Source organism: Dromaius novaehollandiae, chromosome 24, assembly GCF_036370855.1.
Source record: "Dromaius novaehollandiae isolate bDroNov1 chromosome 24, bDroNov1.hap1, whole genome shotgun sequence".
NCBI classification, from domain to species: domain Eukaryota; kingdom Metazoa; phylum Chordata; class Aves; order Casuariiformes; family Dromaiidae; genus Dromaius; species Dromaius novaehollandiae.
In genome coordinates, this window is record NC_088121.1 from 2111976 (window position 1) to 2136448 (window position 24473).

General features: G+C 41.0%; 1 protein-coding gene across 1 annotated transcript; it reads left to right on the forward strand.

Annotated features, from left to right (window-relative positions):
- The first annotated feature begins 286 nt into the window (after positions 1–286).
- Positions 287–23991, forward strand: TTC34 (tetratricopeptide repeat domain 34). Its single transcript, XM_026096497.2, has 7 exons — positions 287–1866; positions 2798–3023; positions 6422–6614; positions 12941–13107; positions 14860–15127; positions 15489–15703; positions 21689–23991. The coding sequence occupies exons 1-7, from the start codon at positions 335–337 to the stop codon at positions 22208–22210; spliced, it is 3123 nt and encodes a 1040-aa protein (XP_025952282.1). The 5' UTR covers positions 287–334; the 3' UTR covers positions 22211–23991.
- Positions 23992–24473: the final 482 nt, after the last annotated feature.

Below are 24473 nucleotides of genomic sequence, written 5' to 3' on the forward strand. Positions count from 1 at the left end.
CAGCCCCCAGACCCCACCTCCTGGAGTGTCAGTGGGGCAGGGAACACTGACCAGGTTTGTGTGACCGCCTTCTGATTGACTGTGACGTGGATGTGGACTAAAAGCCTCTCTAACCTGTTTCTTCTCTTGGCTTTGCTCCCCAATGTCTGTCAATGACAAAATGTTGGCCTTTTTGCAGGACTTGAGTGTGCTTATGTCTGTCAGCTAGAATGCGCCCCCTGCAACAACAACAAAAAAAGCACTCCACAGTCCCTCACGTTGCTGATTTTCTGTTTTACAGGCACCAGCAGCGTTACGTTTGTGATGCTACTTGGTGAAGATGTAAACACTGAAAATGTCACCTCAGGGGCTTGCCGCACTGCTCTGCAAAGAGGGGGACTGGCATCTAGCCCAGGAGGACTTGCCAGTAGCCACCGCTTTCTACATGGCTGCCTTCAGCTGCAGTGGCCCCATGGCAGTACAGAAAGTGAAGTCCTTAGACAAAGAGCTCTGGGAGAAAGTGATAGCCACCTTGGAGATGTGGTGCAAAGGCAACAGTCAGATTCCCAAGATCCAGTGCAGCAACTTGGCCCCTGTGCCCCTCAGTGTGGGAACAGCTGCCATGTTTCTCTCCACTCTAAGTCCCAACAATGTGGTGTCCTCAGTATATAAACTGGAAGCCCTGCTCAGGCAAGGATGCTCAGAGGAGGTGCTGAGTAGATGCAGCGCTCTGCTCAAGGCTCACCCAAAGCCGTCAGTGGAGCTACTGTTGCTGAGGGCGTTGGCATGGGTGCTGTCAGGGACACAAGCTAGGAATGGAGTTGCAGACTATATCCAAGCTTTTGTGATGCATCGAGCTGAGGCAGTAGCCTATGTGCATTCCAAACAAAGGGAACACCTGCCGCAGGTCATCCAAGCTTTCCATAATTATCTCTCAACACATCAGAAAGAAAGCACAGATAGCAGTTCCTTGGACCAATGGTTGGGCAACTGCTATGACTTCCTCTCTGTACTGGCACCAAATGATATCTGGGTTTGCAAGATGCAGGCAGCTTACCTCTTTAAGAAAAGCAGATTTGAGGATTGTGTGGCAGTTTGTAGCAAGGCCCTCAAGGGTTTGACAGCTGATGAGAATCTCAGAGATGAAGAAGCTTTGGGTCTGCTCTTGGAACGGGCTGCTGCGTATTTCTTCTTGGGTGGACGGATGCAGGAAATGATGCAGGATTTAGTGCAAGCCTTCACAGAAACCCCTGCTCAGGCAAAGAAGCACTTTGGGGAGCTTTTCTCATCACATGACACTGAGAGGATAGAAGAACAGGCTCGAACTGTCCTGGAGGTGAAGTTTGCAGCATACAGAGAGGCTGTGCGTGCTCAGACTGAGCTCCGAGGCAATGATGGTACTGAACTGCTCCCTCCTGTCATCCAGACAGTCCAGTTCCTCCTTCACATCTCCCCAGGGTCCAAGCGTGAGCTCAGCGTCCGACTGGCAGACTGTCAGCTGCTGTGTGGACGCATCAGAAAAGCCTTCGATATCTGTGACCACCTCTTGGCAGCAGAGCAGAGAACTTACTACAATACTCTTCTAGTATTGCGAGGATTCTGCTCCCTCCACACTCACAACCATCAGCAAGCCCTGGAGGACTTCCAGAAGGTTGTTGAGCATGATTCCCCACATCCTAACAGCTGCATTAAAGCCTTATGTGGTCGTGGACTTATCCGGATTTCTGGTGGTAGCCATTACTTGACAGCCCTGGATTATATCACAGCTTGCCAGCTGAAGCTGGAAGAAACTGTCTTCACAGTCAAGTCCTATGTGCCATGGAACCAAAGAGGACTGCTGGTAAAGGTCCTCCAAGAAGAAGGACAGAAGATGCTCCAGAAGAAGAGGTACCCAGGAGACAGTTTAGCCCACGGACAGAAAAAGGAACAGGGTTGATTAGATTCCTAACAAAAAGAAAGTGTAGCTTGAGTAATAGGGAGCGTACTTGCTTCAGATAACTGAGAATAGGATATAGACCCTTTTAAAGCATTCCTAACTGGCATAACTTCGTAGGTGTGTTTATTCCAGGAAAATATTTTGCTGGTATGTCATATTCTGATATGATCCACATAGCCAAATCAGATCAATCTTTCTATGGAAGTTAATCCGTGAGATACTAACTGGCCTAAGATAGGAGTCAGCAAAAATTGTTTTTGTTTGATGATTGTTCAGTATACTTGATGGAATGAGATATAGATTTCTGCTTCAGTTCTCTCAATTTCTTCAGATACATGGTGAGCATTTCACACCCAGCACTTGGGACCTGTACTGCAATTTTGTGAATGGTGTAAGTGAGGCAAAGAAAAATGTGATAACTTGTCCAGTGTAGCACAGGGCACAAATACAAGCCTCCTTACACACAGGCCAGTGCTTCTGGAACAAGAAGCTACCTAATAAAGCAATTCTCTGTAGTCCATGCAAATTTTAACACAGATTTCTTCAACAGACAGCAGATTTATTTTCACTATCTCTGTTACTTTTTACTTTTCCCATTGTGGTATCAGCTGCAACCCCAGTTGTGATTCACTAACTATTTGCTAACCTTTATTTAGAGCCACAACTGCTTAAGAACATGTTTTTATAAAGACAGATGATAATTATGCACTTAAGTGACAGAGACTTCCGTGATGCTGGATATGGCAAAATATATTATCCCTTTTGATACTGGACTGATTCCTGCTCCTTAACTGGCAGGTGAGACAAAAATGCTCTGTTACTGTCATTAGCATATTCTTGCTAAAGCTGGTCTTTTCTTTTTTTTTCCTTCTTTTTCCTCAGGGATGCCCCTGGGGTTTACCAGCTGGCTTCTCTCTTGGTGGAGCTGGACGGTTCTGATGAAGCATCACGGATCCTCTGTGCTGATGCCCTGTACCAAATGGGCTGGGTAGAAGAAGCTCACAAGCTCCTCTTGGTAGATCTCTCCAAAAATCCACAAAGGCCTCCCATCCTGGCTAGACTTGCACTTCTGCAGTTGAAGAAAGGTTTCTTGTGTGATGGCAACCAGGTAAAGGCCACCTGGCTAGCAGAGAGAGTGAGAGAGTGATAAGTGACAGTATGGTGAGGGGGCTAACAAGCCTTTCGGCTCTATGGGAGATGCATGGTAGAACTCAGGAAGGATCAGTTTCGGGACATAGGTTTGCCAGAGAGTGTTCCAAGGGCTTTTGGTTTTCCAGCATAGTGCCGTGCTTGTCTCCTGCTCCTCAACGTTACATGACAGCTGCAAGGCTGTGAATGTAAGCTGCACTGTGGGGCCACCTCATCACCTGGTCCAAAGTGGGAACCCACCCCCTTATACAGCCTATAATGGGTTTTCCAATGGGGCTACATCCACTGCAACCTGTGCTTAGAGACATTCCTCAGGAATGGTTGCAAACTTCTAGTCAGAGCTATTCGAGAAAGATAGGAAAAGCTGGGAAAACTTCCTTGATGACTTTCATGAAAAATTAACCTCCCTTCTTGCTGGGCAATTTTAAAATTCAAACAACTTTCCAAGCAGCTATGATTCAAGGCAGTGCGAATTTTCATCTTTGGGGTCATTCCCTTCTGAATAGCTGTATCTGACCCTGACTTAATACTGCTTTTTCCAGAATCTTGAGTACTGCAGTATAACTACAAATTACATTGTCATGCTCAGTGGTTCATGTTCATCTCCAATTTTAAACTAAATAGTTTGCTGTTTGGGGAAGTTCCGTGAACAGAAATACTGAGGACTGTTTGCACAGTGAAACTCAGAGCTCAAATAGGGTTTAGGTGGTTCGACATCCAGCAGAACTTTTATGATCCGAATGCAGGTCTTATAAGTGGCACTTTCTGTCTGTAGCACAGGCCACACAAGGACACTTAGCTAAATACAGCCCATGCATCACATTATACTTAACAACACTTTTTGTCAAAGTAGCTAAGCAGAGCATGACTGAGCATCCTGCCCCTGGTGACAATATTGACGGGATTGGTAATTTTCCCCTAGAGAAGGGAAGGGAGAACTACTACCTTTCTTTTACAGAGATATGGCCTTACAGGCCTCTGCAATTCTCATGCCTATATGAGGCAACAGGAAAATTAATAAACAATTGTCTTATCTTAATGTTTCACAAGCTGGCATGACTGTGTCTCTTGGAAACGGAAAGGCTGTCTGGGTTGGAAGCTGTGACCCTGCAATTAAAGTGGTGCAGATCTGAAGTGTATTCTCCAGTAAATGCATGCAAAGTTACAGAGTGTCATTAAGCATCTGCTGCCACCTCCACCTCTCCATCTCCACCAACTGGTTGGTGGAAATCTCATGATCAAATATAAACCCTATAACTGCATTCCTCCATCAAATATTGACCCACCAGGTAATCAAAAACTGAAAGCTGAGCAACTAGAATAAGTGGCTCAAATTTGGTGTGGGTCCAAGGTATAAAATTAAAGAACCAGAAACCAGAAAATTGCTTGCTTTGTGCACTGTTGACAGTGTTGACATACAGCATTTTAAATCAAGGTACAAAGTTTTCCTTTTGGCACTTGAGGAACAGTTATCCTGTCTATTGCATGAACACAGCCTCTGCTATAACCAAGGCCAGAATTTAACAAGGTATATGTTGTCACTGTAAAACCACAACATGCAAAATAGCTCACTGAAAGCATCTGGTATCTGTGGGATAAAGCAGCAGTGGTATATACTTAAAAAAAAAATCAGGAACCAGAAATCCCCAACAGGAATGATACAAAGGGCACTTGGTTTGGCAAAGGCCTAAGAGGCAGAATATCTGTTTATTCCTAACAGGAATTCACTCTTAGACTTAGACACAAACCGCCAGCTTGAATTTGACTAATTCTTTAACTTCTAGAATTCATTTGATGAAAAATGGTGATTTTTTTATGTTTTATTAATGACAGTCTAGGATTTACTCAACTGCTTTGTAGCATGAACTGTCTCGGAGGGAAATAAGTAAGTGGAACTTTACCATATATTACATATATAGGCTAAGAAAAATAATATGTTCAATATTGTCTCACTGTAAAAATAGTTTGGGTTCACTGTATAATTTCAGTGAAAAAGAAAAATACTAATAAAGAGGCTGCATGTGAAATGGTTAGAAAAAATGAACATAATACTGGAGGAAATTAAAAGATAAAACCATGAGTCTTACTGATTACCCTAATGAAGCATGATGGGGGGAGAAGGACAGAAGTTCTCTTTCTTTAGTGGCAAATGATGTGTGTTTGAAACCATGGAAGAGATGTCAACATGTTGATTTTCCTGCCAGATTACAAAGTTGAATTACCAGCTTTTGCCATCAGAGGGAACTATTGCATTTTTTAAAAGGCCATGATAAATTCTACTAGCCACTGAGAGAAGGGCTTTATTGTCACCACTTCACTACTTGCTGTGAAAAATAAAGTTTTTATATAATTTGCTGCCTTTGTGAGGGCAGGTAATGAATAACATGACTTAGCAGAGTCTGTAAGTTGTCCCTGGAAGCTGAGTTTCTGCCTGTGGCTTCTGCTACCAGTCCTAGATGGAACATAGACGTGACTGAAAATTTCTCTTCAAAATCTTTTTGTCCCACCTGCTGCCTGTCAGCACCCAGATACTTGTGTCTCTTAGGAAAAACAGAGAAAAAAATAAGTTGAATGGATGTCTGGTGCATCAAGATGACTTTGTTCTTGCCTTTCTGGCTTCTCTGGCTCAGATTTGAGTGTTGAGTACCTGCTATGCATGTTAGATTTAAGGGGAGATTTTGAGCCTTTTGATTCTTTTCCTTAGGAAAAAAGCTGCTTAGTGATTAGCACTGTGAATGCAGTGAATGGCATTAGCACAGTGAGTGGAGACCATGTGTCGAGCAAGAATTCTCTTCCAGCAGGACAGCAGTTTGTGGATTTGAATCCATACTTTTCTCAGATTCCCAGTAGCAGTACTAAAAGAAAGGCCCAGCACTTCACTCATTTTCCAGAAATTCACTGGTTTCAGTTTTACAGCCAAAAAGGGTCACTGAAATCCTTCTGTTCTCCAGAAAGTTTTCCTCTTTGGGACAATTATCCTGTGGTTCAGCTTTCTTTATCAAAACAATTAACTGCCAGGCTGGAAGAGCTGATCTTGCCCAAAGCAAAGTAGCATAAATATTTCCCCAGAATGTCTTCCACAGCTGCAGAAGTGGTGAGAAAAGATAAGATGTAATGTTCTCTCCAACATGCTTTTTACCTTAGGGCCAGCTGAGGAATTAACTGGAACAGATTCACATTCATATGCATATGAAGCAAAAATTAGTCCATGGCTGGCTGAAGCCCCAGTGAAGTGTGGGGAAACACTGGGAAAGAGTGTATTTGTTTCACCTGGCAGCAATGTTTCTGGTTTTAGCAGCTTCTGACTTCATTTCACATCAATTTAACTATCCTCCCTTTTTCTCTCGCATTGTTAAGCTGCTAAAGAAAGTGATCAAAACTGGAGATACCGCCTGCCTCCTGCCAATCATGGACATTTTCAAAGACGAAGACCGGAAGTTGATGCAAACTCACTGCCATTTCAGAGCGCTAACCATCTTGACGAGCAAACAGGAGGATGCTGACATCAAAGAGGCTGTTGCCTACCTTTCCTTTGCCATCATTGCATCAGGTAGGCTTATCAACGTATCGACAGGAGATTTAATTCTTTGGGAAATCATATCAATGGGTGGGCAAGTGTGTCTGATTCTCATCCATCATTCCCCCAAGGAGAAGACAGAGACAGTAGACTTACAAAGGCAGGTGAATAACAGGTTAAAATCTGTCTAGAGTATCAGCTCATCTAGACCCTGAAATAGTGCAGTTAAGCAGTGACTGCAATTCTTAATGCCTAGTAAGTAGCCTGTGAACTCCTTGAAATGGATTGCCAGGGCTTATTTCACTTCTTTGGGGACATCAGCCCCTTTTCTTCACCTGTCTAGGAGAAGGCCCAGCAAGTGATTTTGTTCTGTCATTTAGCACATGAAATCTTCCTGAGGCGCAGTTGAGGATAACCTTAAAATGCACTGTTCACATGCTAAAAGTTAAGTTCAGGCATGACCCCCCTCTACTAGGTCACATCAATACAGAGAATGCACAGAGAACCTTAAGCAGAGAACCCACAACTCCTATGTAACTTGGAAAAGATCATTAACATCCTTAACCCCTCTATTTCTAGCTGGTGGCTTGGAATTTCCTATATAAACATTTCCCTGTTTCTCCTGCTCCAGAAGTGCAGTATGCAGAGTGCACCGGAAATGCAATGTATTCCTTCTTTACACCTTATACTCTTGTGTTACAGCAGAGGTGTTACTGAACATGAGACTGCAATTACAGTTCTGTTGTTATAGGTTGCTTCTGAATAATGGGTCTGGACAAGCTGATCTGTTTCCATAATTTTTTTCATGAATATGATTACAGGATTTCTCGCAAGTACAGCTATGCTGTTGAATAAACTACATGTTTTAATGTTAGCAGAGATATCTTCTCAGAGACATCAGATCATTCTTCTCCTTTTTATTTGCCACGCTTCTTTAATGTGGAAAATAAACACCCTTTTAGCTAAGCAGTGTAGTGCTGTTCTTTGACGGTAAAGGAAAAGCAGGATGGCAGGGGGATTTTTCTGTACTTAATGCAGGGAGGCTGGTTTACCACAGCAGCAGGTACACGCTCAGAATACAGGGAAACATATCAAGGAAATCTTCCAGGATGACTTTCCTTTCCATAAGACTTGATTTTCAGTAAGTAACTCTGACTGGACCCAGATGAATGAAGTAAGGATTGAAGGCTGGTAACATCAAGAAGATTCGACAATTTTTGGAAAAGTTTTCCCAGAAAATTTATCTTGATCTAGAAAGAGATGAGGACTTCCTCTAAAATACAATATAATTGTTAGTTAAAGAGGCTAAGGCCAAACTTGTGATAAAGGAGGGGGGAATTTGGTCTCCATGAGCAGTTAGTCCTTGAAAGACTGTGAATGACGGGTCACTTCACAATATCATCTAAATGAAGGAAACCCCCTTCTCAGAAGAAAGAGGAAACCATCATCCCATTTGTTTTATGTAACTTTTAGAGGAGGTGCTAGCTGGTAAGTGATTTGGAAAGGCTATTGAAAGACTGCCAGCTTGGGCTGATTTTAGACTAGCAATGTAGCAATGTAGCCAGGTAGAAGGTCCATCTGTTCCAGCCTCAGTTTGTTACATCAATTAGTATCCTGAAAACCTCCCCACCAATTAAATTTATTTGATACCTCCTGTTTTGTCAGAAATAACCTCAGAATAACAGTCATTGCAGCAAACATGCTGCCCTCTTGTACCAACACAGCAATGACTGTGTGGTTCCAGTCTAGTGCAAAAGAGTGAATGCACCCAGTTACAGGCATCATTATCCCAGCTTTTCCTAAGGAGAGAGATTAGGCTAATTTTGAAACACTTCTGGTGTGTTCCAAGTACCGTATTTGTGTGGAAATCTGCCTTTTACTCTGAGCGCATGTTATGACAGAAGCATTGAGGAGAAGAGAGATTGGTTTATGAAAATGGAAAAGAAAACTGTTAATTGCTTTGAGATGGTTCCTTCCCAGCCAGTGCATTCCAGCTTATCAACACCCTACCTGCTACAGCAGATGCTTGTTGAGAAATAGACATTGTCTTCATGGGAGTCAGTTGATAGAACCCCAGAGCCTTAATAACCTTCCGTACAGAAGTTTTTGAGCATATCAGGAGAAAGAAAAAGCCTCATTACTGAAAAAGAATTGCTAAGAGCCTGTCTGCTGGCTCATCTCTGCAGGCAGCCGTGCAAGAGGCTGCATTTGCTCATCTCCCTGTGAAAAAGTATTTATAGTGGCAGTGATAACTTGTCATCCATTATAGGGCTGCCACAGTTACTGATTGCAACCCTGGGCAAATTAAGATCTTTATCAAAATTACCTTGAAAGGAAGGGGCATGTGGATGGCAGAGGGATACATGCTCTACATCCAGTGGATGAATGGACCAGACTTTTCATACTCAACTGCATGTGTTTATTCAGGCAGCACTTATTTGAAAGCAGAGAAAAAAGAATCTTGACATCACAAATTCCAGTGCATAGAAGTGTGGCAGTAAATGAGACAGCCTCATCTGTGCTGCTGTCTTATCCAAAACAGTATGTATCCTCTGACTTTACCTGATCAAAACAGCTAAGTGGCCGTGTACCTCCACCTTCACATATCTTCCCTGTAAAGCTTTGTTCTCTCCTTTGTGCTGCTCCTGCACCGACGTACTAAAACCTCCAGGGATTCTTTCTGATCAGTTGGATCCTAAACCAGCTCACATCCTGAACTGATGGTGATGTCATTGGTAGTTTGTCTCCATTTGTTGCACATTAGTGATGTCTTTGGAGAAAGGCATGGTGGAGGGATAGATGTGGAGGTATGAATACATTCCCTCTTACAGCAGCCTCATCTTACTTTTCCTGCTTTCCAGAGCAGAATCACAGTGCTGGCTTTTAGAGGTCCCCATGAATATGCATGGAAGACCTTAGGGAACAATAACCAAGCATGAAACTTTCCAGATCTCCTCAAAAATTCACAAAAGTAGTTTCATGAGAACTGGCAAACATGGAATTCCTCTGTACTGCCAGCCCTCTGAGTCTAGGTATCCCAGAGAAGGCAGAAAAAAATATTGCCTGCATTTGAGGACTCACTGCTTAATACTTACAGGCCACTCCTTCTGCTTCCTTTGGCTGTTCCTGAGCAGACCCTCTCTTGCTGAAACCTTGAGGCAATCAGAAAAGCGGTCATGGGTATTTGGGGAGAAACAATGTTTACTGACGTGTATATTTGTTTTACTAGAAGCCGGGAAGCTTTTGAGCTTTTTGAGCGATGTGATTTTATGACTTTCATTCTGTTACCTTTTCCACTCATTCCATTTTTTATTACAACTTTCTTTTGGCATCTTTAACTAGACTGAAGACTCTTTGAAGTGGGGCCTGTGTTTTTGTGTGCCTGGCACAGTGTGGTTCCTGTTCCTGTCTGGAAAGTTAGAGTTCAGTCACAGTAGGGCAGTTACAGTTTATAAATCAAATTGCAGCCATACATCTACTCTCAGCAAAGAGTCTTTACTTTCTCTAAATCACTGTTAGACTTGCTTTTTTTGTTTGTGTGTATATAAATATATATACACACATCATTTTAGCCTTTTCCAGAACTGATTATCTTTCTTTTTATAACCTGCAACAATTTTCATTGTCATAAAATTCATCCTACTGGTAAAATATATGCCCTGACTAGGTTTTCTGCGCATACTGTAGCCCAGGCTTTTTTATTGTCCCAGGTTTGCCTGTTGTTTGGTGGCCTGTAGGGCAAGTGTAAAAGTACACTGGTTTTTGCTGTCAGCCATACGTAAGAGAGAAACATGGCTAGATTCATGACACAAAGAGAATAACCAGGTTCACATTAATGGGTGGGTCTGCTGGCTGTGCAGGAGAGCTTTTAGGCTGACGTTGGTATTAGGCTAGCACAATACCCAAACTGCTTTGTCTTTATATCATATCCCATTAATATTTCGGTGGCCTGTGTCAAACACATTCACATTATTCCAACAGGCCATGAACGATGTGTTTCCCAAGTTAGATGTTGAGATGTAGAGACACTGAGTGGTTTTTCTGAGGTTAGGGATTTTTTAGCAAAACTGTACTGAACTCCTGTACCGAGCAGCAATGTGAAACCGCAACTCACCATTTCCCTGCAGAATGCCATTGACACATGTACACCACTAGACACCAGAACATCAGAGCAGACTTGTCTTTGTAACTCCTTCCAGAAAATATTTTCCAAGACTTCATCAGTGAAAAATTCATTCTTTGACAGAACTCAGGTAGTCTCAGCAGGGTATTTAACTGACAGTTACAGAACTGTTTCTTGGAAACCAACTTGACATAGATTTTTGTTCCTTTCAACTCAGAACCAATAGTATGGAATAAACATTCCACTGGCAACAAAAATACAGGAAACTCATACTTAAGTATTACTGCACTTCATCAGATATCCTCTAGCAAAGTGGAATTATTCTGTAGTTTCATGTGCTTGTTGTAAAAACATTCAACCATGAGGCTGACTCGTTGTAGAAAATATCATCTGCCAGCTCATTGCCATTCCTGCAGCTAATCTCGGAAATGGATCTAACTCCAAAATAGCTGCATTCAAAGTAGGATTTTTGCCTGTAATTGCAGCAAGTCTGTGCAGCCTGGAACTTGAGTATTGGGTACATACTTTCAGAAGTAAAGGTGTGTTACTTATCCATTGTATGTGTAATCAGATAGCCCACATACTAAACACAGCATGCTATATAAATTCTGTATTCTTCTTTCTCAGTGTAGCATAGTATACAATTGTATTTGTTTTGAGGTTTGGGGTTTTTTTTTTTTGGTCACTTCTGTTGAAAAGTAGAGAACTAAGACCTTTGACCAAGGCAAATACAAGAGAGAAGAAATCCGTACAAGAGTTGCCAGTAAAGGAAGGTAGCTGTGGTTAGCAGCTGAGCCAGTCAAGGCTTAGCAACTTGCAAGGAGATTATTACAATGCAGTGAAATGAACCATATTTCTGGGCCAATGTGATGAGCGGACTTGCGGGTACTTTGATTCACAAAAGCTAGAGAGAAAAATATACCCCCTCTGAATCCCAAAGTCTCCCTGAATGCTTCTAGGAGCTAGTCATTTATGACTGGACTTCACACTCCCTAAGCAAAGCCATGGAGAGGCAGAGCTTAGACTTTGTCCATGAAATGCCTGTTTATTCTTGCATGGATCAAACCATGCAGCTGAGGATGGCACACTTCATCACCGCACAGCCACATAGCTCCAGTGCACAGCTTCTCTTCCTTTCCCATTGTACCAAACCCATGTTCCAAACTGAGAACTGAAAATACAAATGGCCGTACTCAGAGAGCCACATATTTTTCCATGTGATTGGCTGCATAGTTTCTTATCTGCATGCAGACATTTGTGCAATTCAAAATGCTATAGTCTGTCTAAAGAGTCAGAGTTCTCCAACTGGGACAGTATTGAGATGTTTTCATGGTTCCATGTCCCCAGCATATATTGCAGTTGTAGCATTGGCAGCCTTCTCCTCCTCTCCAGTGGAGGCAGGAAGTTAGAAATGGATGCCTTGGGAAAATGCCACTGTAGAAATTTTGCGTAGGAAGTTACCATTTGCCTTCCATATTCTTTTGGCACATCAGTTTAGAATAGAATGAGAATGGAGTATTAATACAAATTACACTATTAAAAGTATGCATTAAGAGCCAATTATGCTTTCAGAGGAAAGATACAGTAGAGCTTGGTCATTTGATTGATAAACACCCTGAAGCATAACAATCACTGGGAAACTGAAGAGTAAATTTACACTTGACTACAGGGTAGATTTTGCTCACTGTGCTCATTTAGAGCCTTGTTTTGGATGCTCAGTGCCTTTCTACAAGCACCAAACATGGCTCAGTGGATGTATGGATGACAGAACAATATTTAGGAATATAATAACGCAAGCAGAAATACAGGGTAACAAATGTTGACTGCATTGCAAACTGCAAAAACACCAAGGGCTGCTTCTAGTTCTGCAGATGCAGATCAGGAGACATATCATCATCTCAAGGACGTCCTCCCTGGGATATCGTCTCCAGCACCCTCATTACCCTCCTTGCAGTCACATCATGGATTGTGATTCCTTGCCCCAGCTTATTTACCTCCATCCAGCACATTTCTCTTATTCTACCCTTGCCACAGCTCTGTATAAAATCGTGCTTATTCTTCATCCCTGCAATCACCATTCCATAACATGCAGGTTTACCACATCATTTTCACTTAGCCCCTCTGAAACCCTTTGGTGGGGATCAATGATCTGTGCACAGTGGGATTTTACCACACCTTGTAGAGCAGTAATGCTAGAGACCTTTCAAATAAGGATGACTGCATTTCTCTCCTCCAGGTGGCTATGCTGAAGATTCCCTCCTCATTAGGGCTCGATGTTATGGGCACCTTGGCCAGAAGAAAACTGCTATTTTTGATTTTAATGCCATCCTAAAGCAGGACCCTATGAATGTGCAAGCTCTGAGTGGACGAGGATTCATTTACCTTGCTCTGAAGCAGCAGAAGGTATTATCACTGTATGATTTGCTGGGCGTTTTTCTAGTTGTATTAAGCAGTATTAGTGTAAGGTACCACAGGCTTGATGATAGACCCACTGAAATCAAGAGAGTTTCTTACAGAATTTGCTCAGCGATGGTCTTGTTTTGGCTGGGTACATGACAGCCTGCTTGACGTTACTGAGTTGCTTTCCCATGTCTAGAGGGAGGAAGGCTAAACTTTGGTCGTAGTTCTTATTCACTTGTCACCTCCATGCAGTGACCTGCAGTGCTGCAGTCTTCCCTGTATTTGATTTCACATTTTCATGACATGATATTATGTTAGATGAGATGCAGTAAACAAAAAAACAAGCAAAGAACAGTTTGTTCCAAGGTTTAATGAGTCCCTCTCCATCATCTGTGAAAAGTTTGTGTATGTGCAATTAGTGTTATGGTGCACTTTGGAGTTTGCAGTGCATCACCTGGAAATCACATCAGATGTTTGCATGATTCATCTGTTTCTAAGATGGTTGATAACCTTACATTTTGTCTGCATATCACACCAATTCCCCTGCAAATGTGAAACGGTGTAACTCCAACCAAGTGTGTGGATTTGTGCTAGTTTATCCTGGTTGCACTTACTGTTTTTAAGACTAGTTCTGCTGGTCTAAACAACTGTATTCTGTAACACATGAACAGAACAGATCCCTTCTTTTCATGATCTTGACCTTTTCTGAAACTCAATGCTTAGGAGTACAAGATCACAATTTGTTTTCATGACTATTTTTTTCCTGACTATTCCAGGAATACTTTCCTTTGCCATTTTTTTATATGTAAATTTATTTTAGTATTTGCAGAACATTTCTCAGGCACCTGCTGTCTGTGGGAGTTACCTCATTTTCCTCCACTGTTTTATTGTGCTTTTATTAACTTTTGGAATGTTTGCTACTGCTGTTTTGTAGTGCTCAGATTTGCCCAGTAGGGAAGCAGTTTATAAATAACATTATTGTATCTGAACAATGATATACTCTCAGATCTGATTCCCAGACCCTGTCAGACCATTGCATGGATTGCTCTCCTAGACTTTCTTGAAAAGGGATAGCTGTCAGTTCTTAGTGAGTCTAGGGGAATGGCTGGTATTTTGGGAAAGAAAATAGGTTATTTTCACATTTGTGTATTGTACTGAAGTCCAGACAGTAGCCTTTTCTTCAACCAGCCAGTCCCACGGAGCAAGTAAAACTCATCGTTTTACAAAGTGATAACCCTGTCTCAGACTCTTCTTACAGCTCATGTCCCTATTGTAAGTATTATTGTATTATTGTATTGTTTGTTCCAGTGAATATGATTTTCAATTTAAAGGAAACTCTGGAGGTAATAAGTGCTACTTAATTTGATCTTTTGCTGGAATTAAAGTTTAGAACTGATGCAGCATGTGCTTGGTTTGATTAGGCCTTGAGATCTGGGAAATAAAAAGAAAATAAAAGATACTATTAAGATAAGGACATTCGAAAAACAAACCCTTGGACTTGCAGTACCACTAGCAGCACCTCTTTGAGCTCTGGCCATTCTGATTTTCCACGAGCTGACTGCTTTTTCCCTTCAAAGTCCATGAAAAGTCTGCTTTCAGTTTCAGCAAGGTGTTTCTTGTGCAGCTTTGTGGCCCATTACCCTTCCAAAGGTACACAGCTGAGGGATAGCTGAGAACTGAAAGCATTAGAAAAGAGCAGATTATCAATACATCGTTATTGTTATCATTTCATCATAGTCTTTTGTTTTTATTTAGGAGGCAGTGCAAGATTTGACCTTGGCGCTGAAGCTGGAAGCTGAAGTGGTGATCCCAGCAATCCTATCCTTAAAGCATGAAGCCCAAGAGTTGATCACACAATGGCTTCTTCAACATGGCAGGACTGTGTTAACTGAGCTTGTTGCTACTAAAGAACCTTCAAAGGAAGAGACTGTTAGGGACCTTCTCATGACTGCAGGAGCACTAATTAAAATCTGCAAGGATGCACAGTATCACATCTTCTATATAGATGTTTTGATTGCAAATGGTAAGCTCCCATCCTTTTATACAGTTGATCAGACTAAGTGAATAGACACAATTATTAGTGTGGATACCTGGAAGTGCTTTTGAAATTCTGTCTGCAGGAATCATTCCACAAGCTGCAGAGATAATGAGATTTCTAGGGTTATACACAGTAAATGTTACCTGGCAACAACAGAATAAGTGTATTGATATATAGCAGTTTTTAAGAGAAGTTTGCAAATGTTCTGGGAAAAGATGTAAAGTAATTAATACCACTAGATGTTGACTGAACACTAAAGCTACCTAAATTCTGCTTTAGTAAGTTTTGTTGGTGTCTTTCTCCACATGGAATGGGTTATATAGCTTGTACTGGTGTTAACCAACAGGAAGGTATGAAGAGGCCCTTATTCACCTTCAGGAGGCATTTGGCCACTCTCTTGCTGATGAATTTGCCAGTGCAAGACTAGCTGTGCTTCAGCTGAAGAAGAGGAACATGCCAGTGGCAGCTCACTCATTGAGCAACCTAGCTGAGAAAGATGAAAGGGAACTGGGGTTTCTCCTGAACTTGTTAGACCCTAACCAACAGCAGCATCTCTCTCAGGTACGACCCTTTTTGATGCTACATCAGTGGATTCAGTGGGGAAAGAAACGGGAAGCAAAATTAGGCTGTATGGATGTTCCTTGCCTTGTCTTGAACAGAAGTTTGTGGAAACACCATTGCTCAGCAGAATGAGGAACAAACTGGCTTCTTCCTCCAACCTTGACTGCAAACAGTCGGAGTAGATAATAGAGTTGAATCCAGGCTTCTTTCATTGCAGTGACTTTGTTTCTGTCTCTAATAATTCATCAATATCCGCTTCTTACCACTTGGGGGAATTTCTTGTTGGTCTCCCTAGCATGAGGCCTGTTTAGTCCCAAGGCTAAGATGCAGGGGAGGTGAAGGACAGCTACAGATTTAACAAGATCATGTTTTGTTCATTTTCCTGTTGAAATGAAACTGAAGGTTCTGACTCAGTCACATAAAATGCTTCAATCCCTTTATTCTTCCTTTAGGAATCTAAACATACATTTTTATAAAATGACTTGCCTTTGAGGTTGAGGAGGTTTGATATTGGTTTTCTTAGTTAAAACTGTTTGACACAAAAATGGCGTATTCTTCCAGTCCCCGTGAGCGTGTACTTTTCAGTATTTTTTTTTAAGTTTCATCCCAAAATTGCATCCAGCTCTGAAAAAGCATGTCCAATAATAAGCCAGGACAAGGTCAGATTGATGGTGAGCAGTTTTAACATTCACTCAAGCATCTGCAATTCTGATTACCCAGAAGCTCTGTGTTCTGAGAATCAGTTTGCTTCCTTTTATTCAATTTGTAGATTGTGTGCGCCCCGGTGGGAAGCTATATCATTATGCTTTCTCCTGGGTTATAAAACAAACAACATGCTGATATACTAAGTGCATCTTGAGAGGAGTATTTTGTATATATTTTGGTGAAACAGCGGGAGGACATAAGTAAACATGTATTAATGTACCAGTCCCTAGATAAACCCCATTACAGTGAAAAGAGCCCCTCTCTTCCAGATAATGTAGCAAGTTCAGTCTTCTGGGGAAGAGTTAGGAGATTTTAGAGCTAATTTGTAATCTTTTACTATATAAAGGTGATAAAGATACAATCAAGAATATGTCTCTGAAGGCCCTAAGGAGGTGTCTATAAATGAAGAAAAGTTTGAAAGCTGAGTTTCCTTTGCTGCCACATCTCTCTAAATGTATGGGCATCTCACAGCTAAGTCTCTCCATGCTGCTTTCTGAGAAAATGCAGGAGGGATTTTTATGCTGTCGATAAGAAAAAGCGTAATTTTTGTATAGCTTAAACTGCCCTGCTGTTTTAGGAACTCACTGGTGCCACAGATTAGTAAAACCTTTAAAAAAGGGGAGAGGCATTTTATTTATGTCTTTTGTTGGCAACTATGGAAGTGGGTCTGCAGTAAAACTCCTTACTGGTGGCTTATTTAACATGAAAGGTTTCTCTGCCACTTGAGGGAATAGGGGTGACTGGCCTAATTTCAAGACTGGAACTCAATACCAGTGTTGAAAATAAAATAAGACCAATTATTTTATCTTTAATCTTGGGCTTTTGCAACTGAGTAAACATTTGGACTCAAGCACCTTTGGGTCTTTCTGCATTCTCTTATCTGTGAAGATTTACTGGGTGTGATTACTTTTATCACTGATTAGCCTAGAATCACTGATTTTTTTTATATGTATTTTGTCACAAAGGGGATAAATATGTACTTTGTTGGGGTGAGGGACAAATGGGTTAATTCACCTGCATGGTGTCTCAAAGGATTTCCTGTAGCATTTTCTTTTGCCAACAAGGTTATTCCAGTTCATGTGTGGAAGGCAGATCTCTAAAAGCAAGAAAGCTTACAGACAGAATTTGTGCCAAAAAAACAAAGATGGCCCTACTGTGCCATAGCTCCTAATTACACTCCTGGGGGATGGTGTTTTTTAATCTCCGTTTCAGAAATAAGGAGACTGAAGCCATTAAGAGGTTAGTGGTTTATCTGATGTCCCAGAGTGTTTCTAGCAGACCTGGAGCAGACTGTCAGCCCTCACTTGGCACTCCACATGCAAAAGTATTACTGTCACTTTGATTTTAGAGTGCTTGGAGATTAAAGGTATTGTAGAAATGTATCATCATTATCCTGGAGTCTGATCTAAAAGCTAAAAATAATTCTACAGTCAGCTGCATAGGAAAGGGTGGAGGAAGGAGAGCTCCTTGATGTACTTTTTATTTTTTTCATGAAAAACAAGGTAATAAAATTCTCCCATTATTTATAGTCCAAGGGGTCCACGCTAAGGAATCTGTAAACAACTGGGAGAGCCGCATGGGATTAGGAATCTGAAAGATTTATTAAACTGCAAAAGGTCAGAGGAAGGGAGTTTGCGTGTCGCTAGTGCAGCTTCAACCCTTCAGTTTCCTATGTCAAAGGCTAAATGTGTGACTGATTGCCAACTCCTTGCCCAGCTCCTCAGAGCTGCAGTTTCTGTTGGCTGTTGACATGCCATAGGTTATCCAGAGCTGCGTCCTGCAGAAGTGGTCTCAAAAGCTCTGTGGGCTGTGTCTGAATTTGTCCCTCAGCCCAAAGTGGTAGAATTCAGCATTCCACATGCCTTTCATGCAGCAGTTGCAGAACTGCCTGTCATGGGAGAATGAGAGATTGAAATTTGCAAACTAGAGAATTTAAAATGTTTATTTTGTTGAAATCTGTAAAAGATGTGACTTCACAGGGACATACGGATTAAAGCAAGCTATGACTTCCTTTATAATTGCATAAATATCACTGGGCGTATTTCTTGTGCCCTGTGCCTGTGTCCTGAGCCTCATCCTATAGCTGCTCAGAGAATACAAAAGGGTTTTCTGGTCAAAATAGGGTCTGCAGGTAAAGAAGGGAAAGACGTTTTCCAAATTGTTCTGAAAACATGCATCCCTCTTTCAAAGGTGTAGGCTTATTGCTCCATCTTCCAGTATTACTGATCCCAGACTAACCCTTCTCTGTAATTCCATGTGCATTAAACTCACTTCTGTTTTCTCTCTAAGGAATTGAACCTTGGTCAATCAACTTTAACCTAAGATTAATTGCTAGGCAGTAGAACTAAGAGAGTAACAAAAATATATGTGTATTTTCAGCCCTTTACCACACAGCGAGAAAACTAGATGGTAGAAAGGGACACAGAGACCTATCCAGCAAGTGGTCCAATCACCACCTCTTAGCTGTGGCCTGCTAAGCCCCTTCCAGATGAGATACCACAAGTATCTCGAAGTCTGGAAACCATAATTAAAATCTCTAGTGATGAGTTTGAAGATGGATGTCACTTCGTCTGAAAATGAACTTTATAGCCTGCTCTTGGCCTCTTAAAGTTACCTGCAATGAAGCTGATCGTAAAAAAAGCCTTAGTACCAAGCCACTTGCAGAGACCAGAAGTTGAACTCAATAGTGTAATATCCTTCTGGCTTTCTGGGCACTTCCTATCCATAGGTCTTCATTTCATATTTGTCTTTGTTCAGAAGAAGATATGCAAATAAGCTGCTAATTAATCTGTGTTGTACACAAAAAAATGGGTCCCACCTCGGTTCCTTTAAATCAGGCAGAGCCAAAAGAGAATCCAGCACCCTGATCACCCTGTTTATTCCACCACTGAAAATCAGAATGACAGAATCATTTACTTCTCAGATGCTCCTTTCTCCTGTGAGTGTGGAAGGAAATTCAGAATCTTGTGGCTCGCTTACATTTGACACTATCAGAGAAATGTGAACAAGCCAAAGCAGTATGTTAGTTAGTAATGACAATATCATATGTGGTGCAGTAAACTAATTTGATCCTCATTTGCATGCTACCAGGTTCAGCATAAGATTAGTCACCAGGAGAACAACAAAAAATCTATTTGTTTCTCCTGCCAGTGAGAAAACAAATGCACTAAGAAGACTGAAAAGTTTCCATTTAACTATACAAATACTATGTGTTTTGAGAAGCCACACTGAGCTCTTTAGAACAGTGAGCATTTTAGAATTTCTAGTGAAAAAATGTTCTCTTGTCAGGATGCTCTTCACGTGGAGAAGCAGTTCCACCTTGATCCCCTATTAAAATCCTGCCACTAAGAAAACACCTGTATTGACTAGTTGCCCTAAAAACACTTGACAGGACAAAATAAATTTGCTACTCTACTAAATATACTAAATGCATATGTAATCGGATATCTGAGATGTTTGGGGACAGGCTGCCTTACATTTTTGTGGCCAGAAATATTAAGGCTAATGATTTACACTATTTGAGGGCAGGCCCTATCTCTATTTCTAGGGTTGGAAGCTGAGAGTCTGTCTCTAATAAATATGAATACATGGAGGATTTTACTTTCTTTTCAATCAAAATAATTGGACTAGAGTTCTTCCTAAACTGTTAGGAGTGGCTAAATTATTTCAGGTTACTAGTCTCAGATGTGTTACTCAGATTTCACCTGCAATGCTGATCCACTTGGTCCAGGGCCTGTTTTCCTTAGTTCCATTAAACAGCGGTTGGTTTTCATCTAGGTCAACCAAAATACAAAAACAATGCACACAAGCAGAGTGGAAGAAGACTTGAGCCAGCTGTTACGTGCGGCCTTTGGAGAAGGCTAGGAGAGTGGCTACTGAGGCAGTGGCTGGGCTGAGTTTTGGGTAGCATGAGCATAGGAGGGCAATGTGTGATATCCCAGGGGATAAGACTAATGAAAAAATCTATCCTGTACTTGAAGTCTCAGCTTGTTTGGCTCAGCCTTCTGCAAGACCTAGACTGCTCGTGACTGTCTTGTTTATAACTTAAACATTCACTGTGCTGCAGCATGTAAAAGCTTCATTTATTTGCAATAAAGGGAAATAAGGAGAAATCCATTAGAGGAAAATAGTTCTAATGGAGTTTTTTTTATTGACCTTTATAAAACTAAATATATAGCTCTTTCAGCCTTCTCTATGTTCTTGTTGTTGTTTTTCCCTTCAGATAAGGGCAGATCATTCACTTGCACTCAAGATTAATGGTTAGCGAAGTCATCAGTTAGCTAGATTGTCCTATAGCCTGGGGACACTTTTTGGTAGAGACCGACCTTCATTTTTAGCACATGCAATATTTGTGGGGCAGTTCTCCTTTGGGATCTGATCATGCTCATCTCAGGATCAACTGGTTTTGAACAAGATGTAACACTGCTGCTAGCTAAAGAGAACTGAAAAAAAGGAAACATCAGAATGGGAACCTAATGAGCATTTAACTGTGAATGGCATATCCACAAAGGAAACTAATTAATTTGCTTTTAGGCAAGACACTTGAAAACAGGTGAAAAAGCACAATCCAAACAGCACAATAAAAAACCTAATCATGTTGCATTTTTAACAGTGGTGTCTCAAAAATGCTCTTAGAGATAACCACTACTCAGTGGTAAGGTTCCATGCTAACCATCTCTTGCTTACTGCACTGTGAGAGGTTGGGAAGTTTTTTTATAGCCAAGTCTAAAATGCAGCTTTGATTCTAAGCACACAAGAATTTTTCCGTCTCCTACACCCTCACCAATGACAAAGAAACTGAGGATTTTTTCACTTTCAGTTACAGTCCCAGTATCTTGTGTTATTATTACATGGAGCTAACTGTATATATTAACCAGAAGATGCCATTTCCATATAATCACCTGTTAGAGCAGACCATGGCAGAGGCTTGCTTTCATGAGATGAACACTGTCTACTTTTAGTTTGACCATTCAATTTTCAGTTCACATATCATTTTTAAAGGATGCAAACAACTTCAACCTTTGGCAAAATATGCAGGAGCAAAGGAGAGTCTGGTTCAGAAAGTGTCAAGATCAACAAGTGCCCCTTGGTCCAGGATTTTTGTATCTGCATGCCAAAATTATGCCAATTATTCATTCTTCAACTAGATGCAATTTTAACATCTTAAAAAGTATCTAAGACTTCTTCGGTTATTGTCTGTGTCTGTGGCCAGGCCAGACTAGATATTTTACTTTTTCTTTCACTTTCAATCACTAATATTAGCTAATTTTCTGTCCATAGGTAGCAGCCCAAGAAGGAAATGAGCTGATTAAGGAATATCGCTATGAGAAGGCTCTTGGTTATTACACCCTGGCTGTCTTGTCAAGCAAAGATAATCCAAGATATCTCCGACAGAGAGCTGTTTGCTTTATGCACTTGAAAAAATATGGCAGAGCTTTAAAAGACATGGAGAAAGTGATCCAGAAGCATGGCTGTAACAGCCTTAAAACGCGTGTTGATGATCACTGCTCCAAAGGACACCTGCTATTATCAGTGTCAGAGGAAGAAGCAGCAGTTAAGGAGTATACTGAGGCACTGCAGCTGGAAGAATCTGTGGCACTGTGCAGCATCATGAAAGGTCCTGGCAGGGAAATTTTAGCCGAAACATTTCATAAGATTGCACAATATTATTTTGAAATGCACCGTTATGAGGAGGCCTGGAAAATCACAGATTATGGTCTCATAGTTGATATAAACAGTACTGAACTTAAGAAGCTGAAAGCAAGACTTAAGCGAGAGGCATCAGTCTGTAGCATACATTAATTTATTTGGTTTGGGCTTTTCCAGTGTCTGATTACTTACTAGTTTGTTTGTGAGGCTGCAAGAATAAGGGAAGGATGAGAAGAAGCTCATGATAAATAAGCAGTGGATTACATGTCATTGAATACGGCACAGCGAGACCAGAAGTAGAAAGGTTCAGGTAGTAAAACAAAACCAAAAGAGCCATGTGAAGAGGACAGGCCAAGAATGGTAAACTGTATTATTCAGTATTTTTTAAATTATTATGGGTTTACCTAAACTCCTCCTTATGAAATAACTGTTTTGTCTAGCTAATCTGAACTAATTCTAACATTGGTTCCAATCACAGTGAAGGGAAGTATTCAAATAGCTTGCAGTTTATGAATAATAATCATGTATCTCCTGTTATTTCTTTGTTTTCCTTTAATACACACTGCTCAATTAGGTGCCCTTCTTTTTGTGAGCTAGGCAAAAAGATCAGTCTGAAGTATTAGGATATAGCATTTTTCATGTGTTTTATATGTGTGAAATATCATCAGTGTTACACCATTTAAATATCCCCCTTCTGAGTGGAAAGAACCACCCTTGTCATAGTCTGTTGGATTTGGAATGGTCAGCACCAATACAGGGGAGTGGTCAGTATAAATGCAAAGCAAATTATTGGTCTGTCCCAAGGACCATAGGTGTTATGAAGGAAGAAATGTGACAGAGATGAAACATCCAGTCTTGTGACGAATACCCTGTTATCTGGGACACGCAGGCAGCTATACTCCAGACTTTACATCTGACTTCAAGATCTCTGTGTCTCAGTTTGCCAATGAAGATAATGGAAATAATAATCTCTCAGTAAGGGTGTCTGCAAGAGCCTGCTAAGTGTCATGTTTCACAGCCCTGGATATTCATGGATGAAAGGCTGCACTGGAGCATGTACTAATCAAGAGGGAATCAATGCACAAGGTAAATGAGTAGGAGGTCAGAACTGGATGCAGCAGCCATGATGGTAATGTGATTTCTGTGCAGTGATTCAGCTTCCATCCTTCACTATCCATGTTGGGCAGCCCTGGCAATCAGCATCTCACATGCTCTCAAAGACTTTGCTTGATATTGCATAAGTAGCTTCACCACCTGTATGGACAGCTAGACTTAAAGGGATGCACAAAGACAGTGTAGATATACCCAATTTGTATATGTTTCTGTTTCATCTATGCAATGGGAGTCTCTAGCTTGATTTGGAAGCAGTATGTATATGCTCTGTGAAAAGGAAACAATGAATTGGAACCCAAAACAGCAGGCTTGTATGTTTGTTTTGACTGAAATGGCAGCCTAAAGTGAATTATTCCCAGTGTTTTTGGAGTGTGATAAAACAACCATGGAGAAAAATAAAAACTACTACTGAAAACAAAGATTAAAGCAACACTGAAGAATGCTCTCCTACTTTGATTAGGATGAAAGGGAAATGGAGCATTTCCTTCTTTGTCATGTTGTTTTCTGAAAGACAGTGTTCCAGAATGAAACTTCATTCAGCATATATGCAATCAACCCAGTAGACGATGATCACATCTGTAACCTTACATCTTTTTCTTCTTCTACACATACATACTTCTTTTTTTCTGCCTTAGGAACACAAGTAAAAGTGAGCTTCTTTCCCTTTCAGAGCCAAGAAAAGTTACTGTGATTTTAATCCTAGGAACGCTGAAGAGTACTTTTTGCTTCCAATTGGCATCAGATTGTTATAGAACAATTTCTTTCCGAGCAGGAAATTATATCCTTAAACTAATGTTGGCTACACTTGCAGGCCGAAAGAAATAGCCTTGGTAAGAACAGTGATTTTTCTTCAATAGTAATCAACACGTAGGAATTTTTCTGTGTCTCGTGCTGGAATTTTTGAGAAGTACTTTTTAGGGCTTTGGATTCTTTTTTTGCTTAATTTTCGTTTGGGGTTTTTTGATTGAATAGAAAATAAATCTCTTTACAGCTTCATATCTACATTTCTGTTAGCATTTCCTCTTTCAATTGCCAGTTTGGTTCAATACCAGTCAGTTGTTAGCATCTCTCTTTAGCAATTTGATCCTTCTGTGGCAATTACAATGCTTATATAATGTACTCACAGTATATAGTCTCTTATTTGCTACAGTCTAATGTTGTTGGAGATGTTGTATGTGCAACACAGGAAGTGTAGAAATCTAAACACAAAAAGGACAGACACACAGATACTCTGAAGTTGCACACAAGTGAATTAACTTCATTATAGAGAGACCATGAATCTGGTTCTCCTGCCACTCATCCA

What these genes read in the sequence shown, in the direction of transcription:
- TTC34 (XM_026096497.2), top strand. Translation starts at nt 335, where the DNA reads ATGTCACCTCAGGGGCTTGCCGCACTGCTCTGCAAAGAGGGGGACTGG. An exon ending in AAGATGCTCCAGAAGAAGAG is followed by an intron (nt 1,867 to 2,797) that starts GTACCCAGGAGA and finishes CTTTTTCCTCAG; the next exon opens with GGATGCCCCTGGGGTTTACC. An exon ending in AGATGTTTTGATTGCAAATG is followed by an intron (nt 15,128 to 15,488) that starts GTAAGCTCCCAT and finishes GTTAACCAACAG; the next exon opens with GAAGGTATGAAGAGGCCCTT.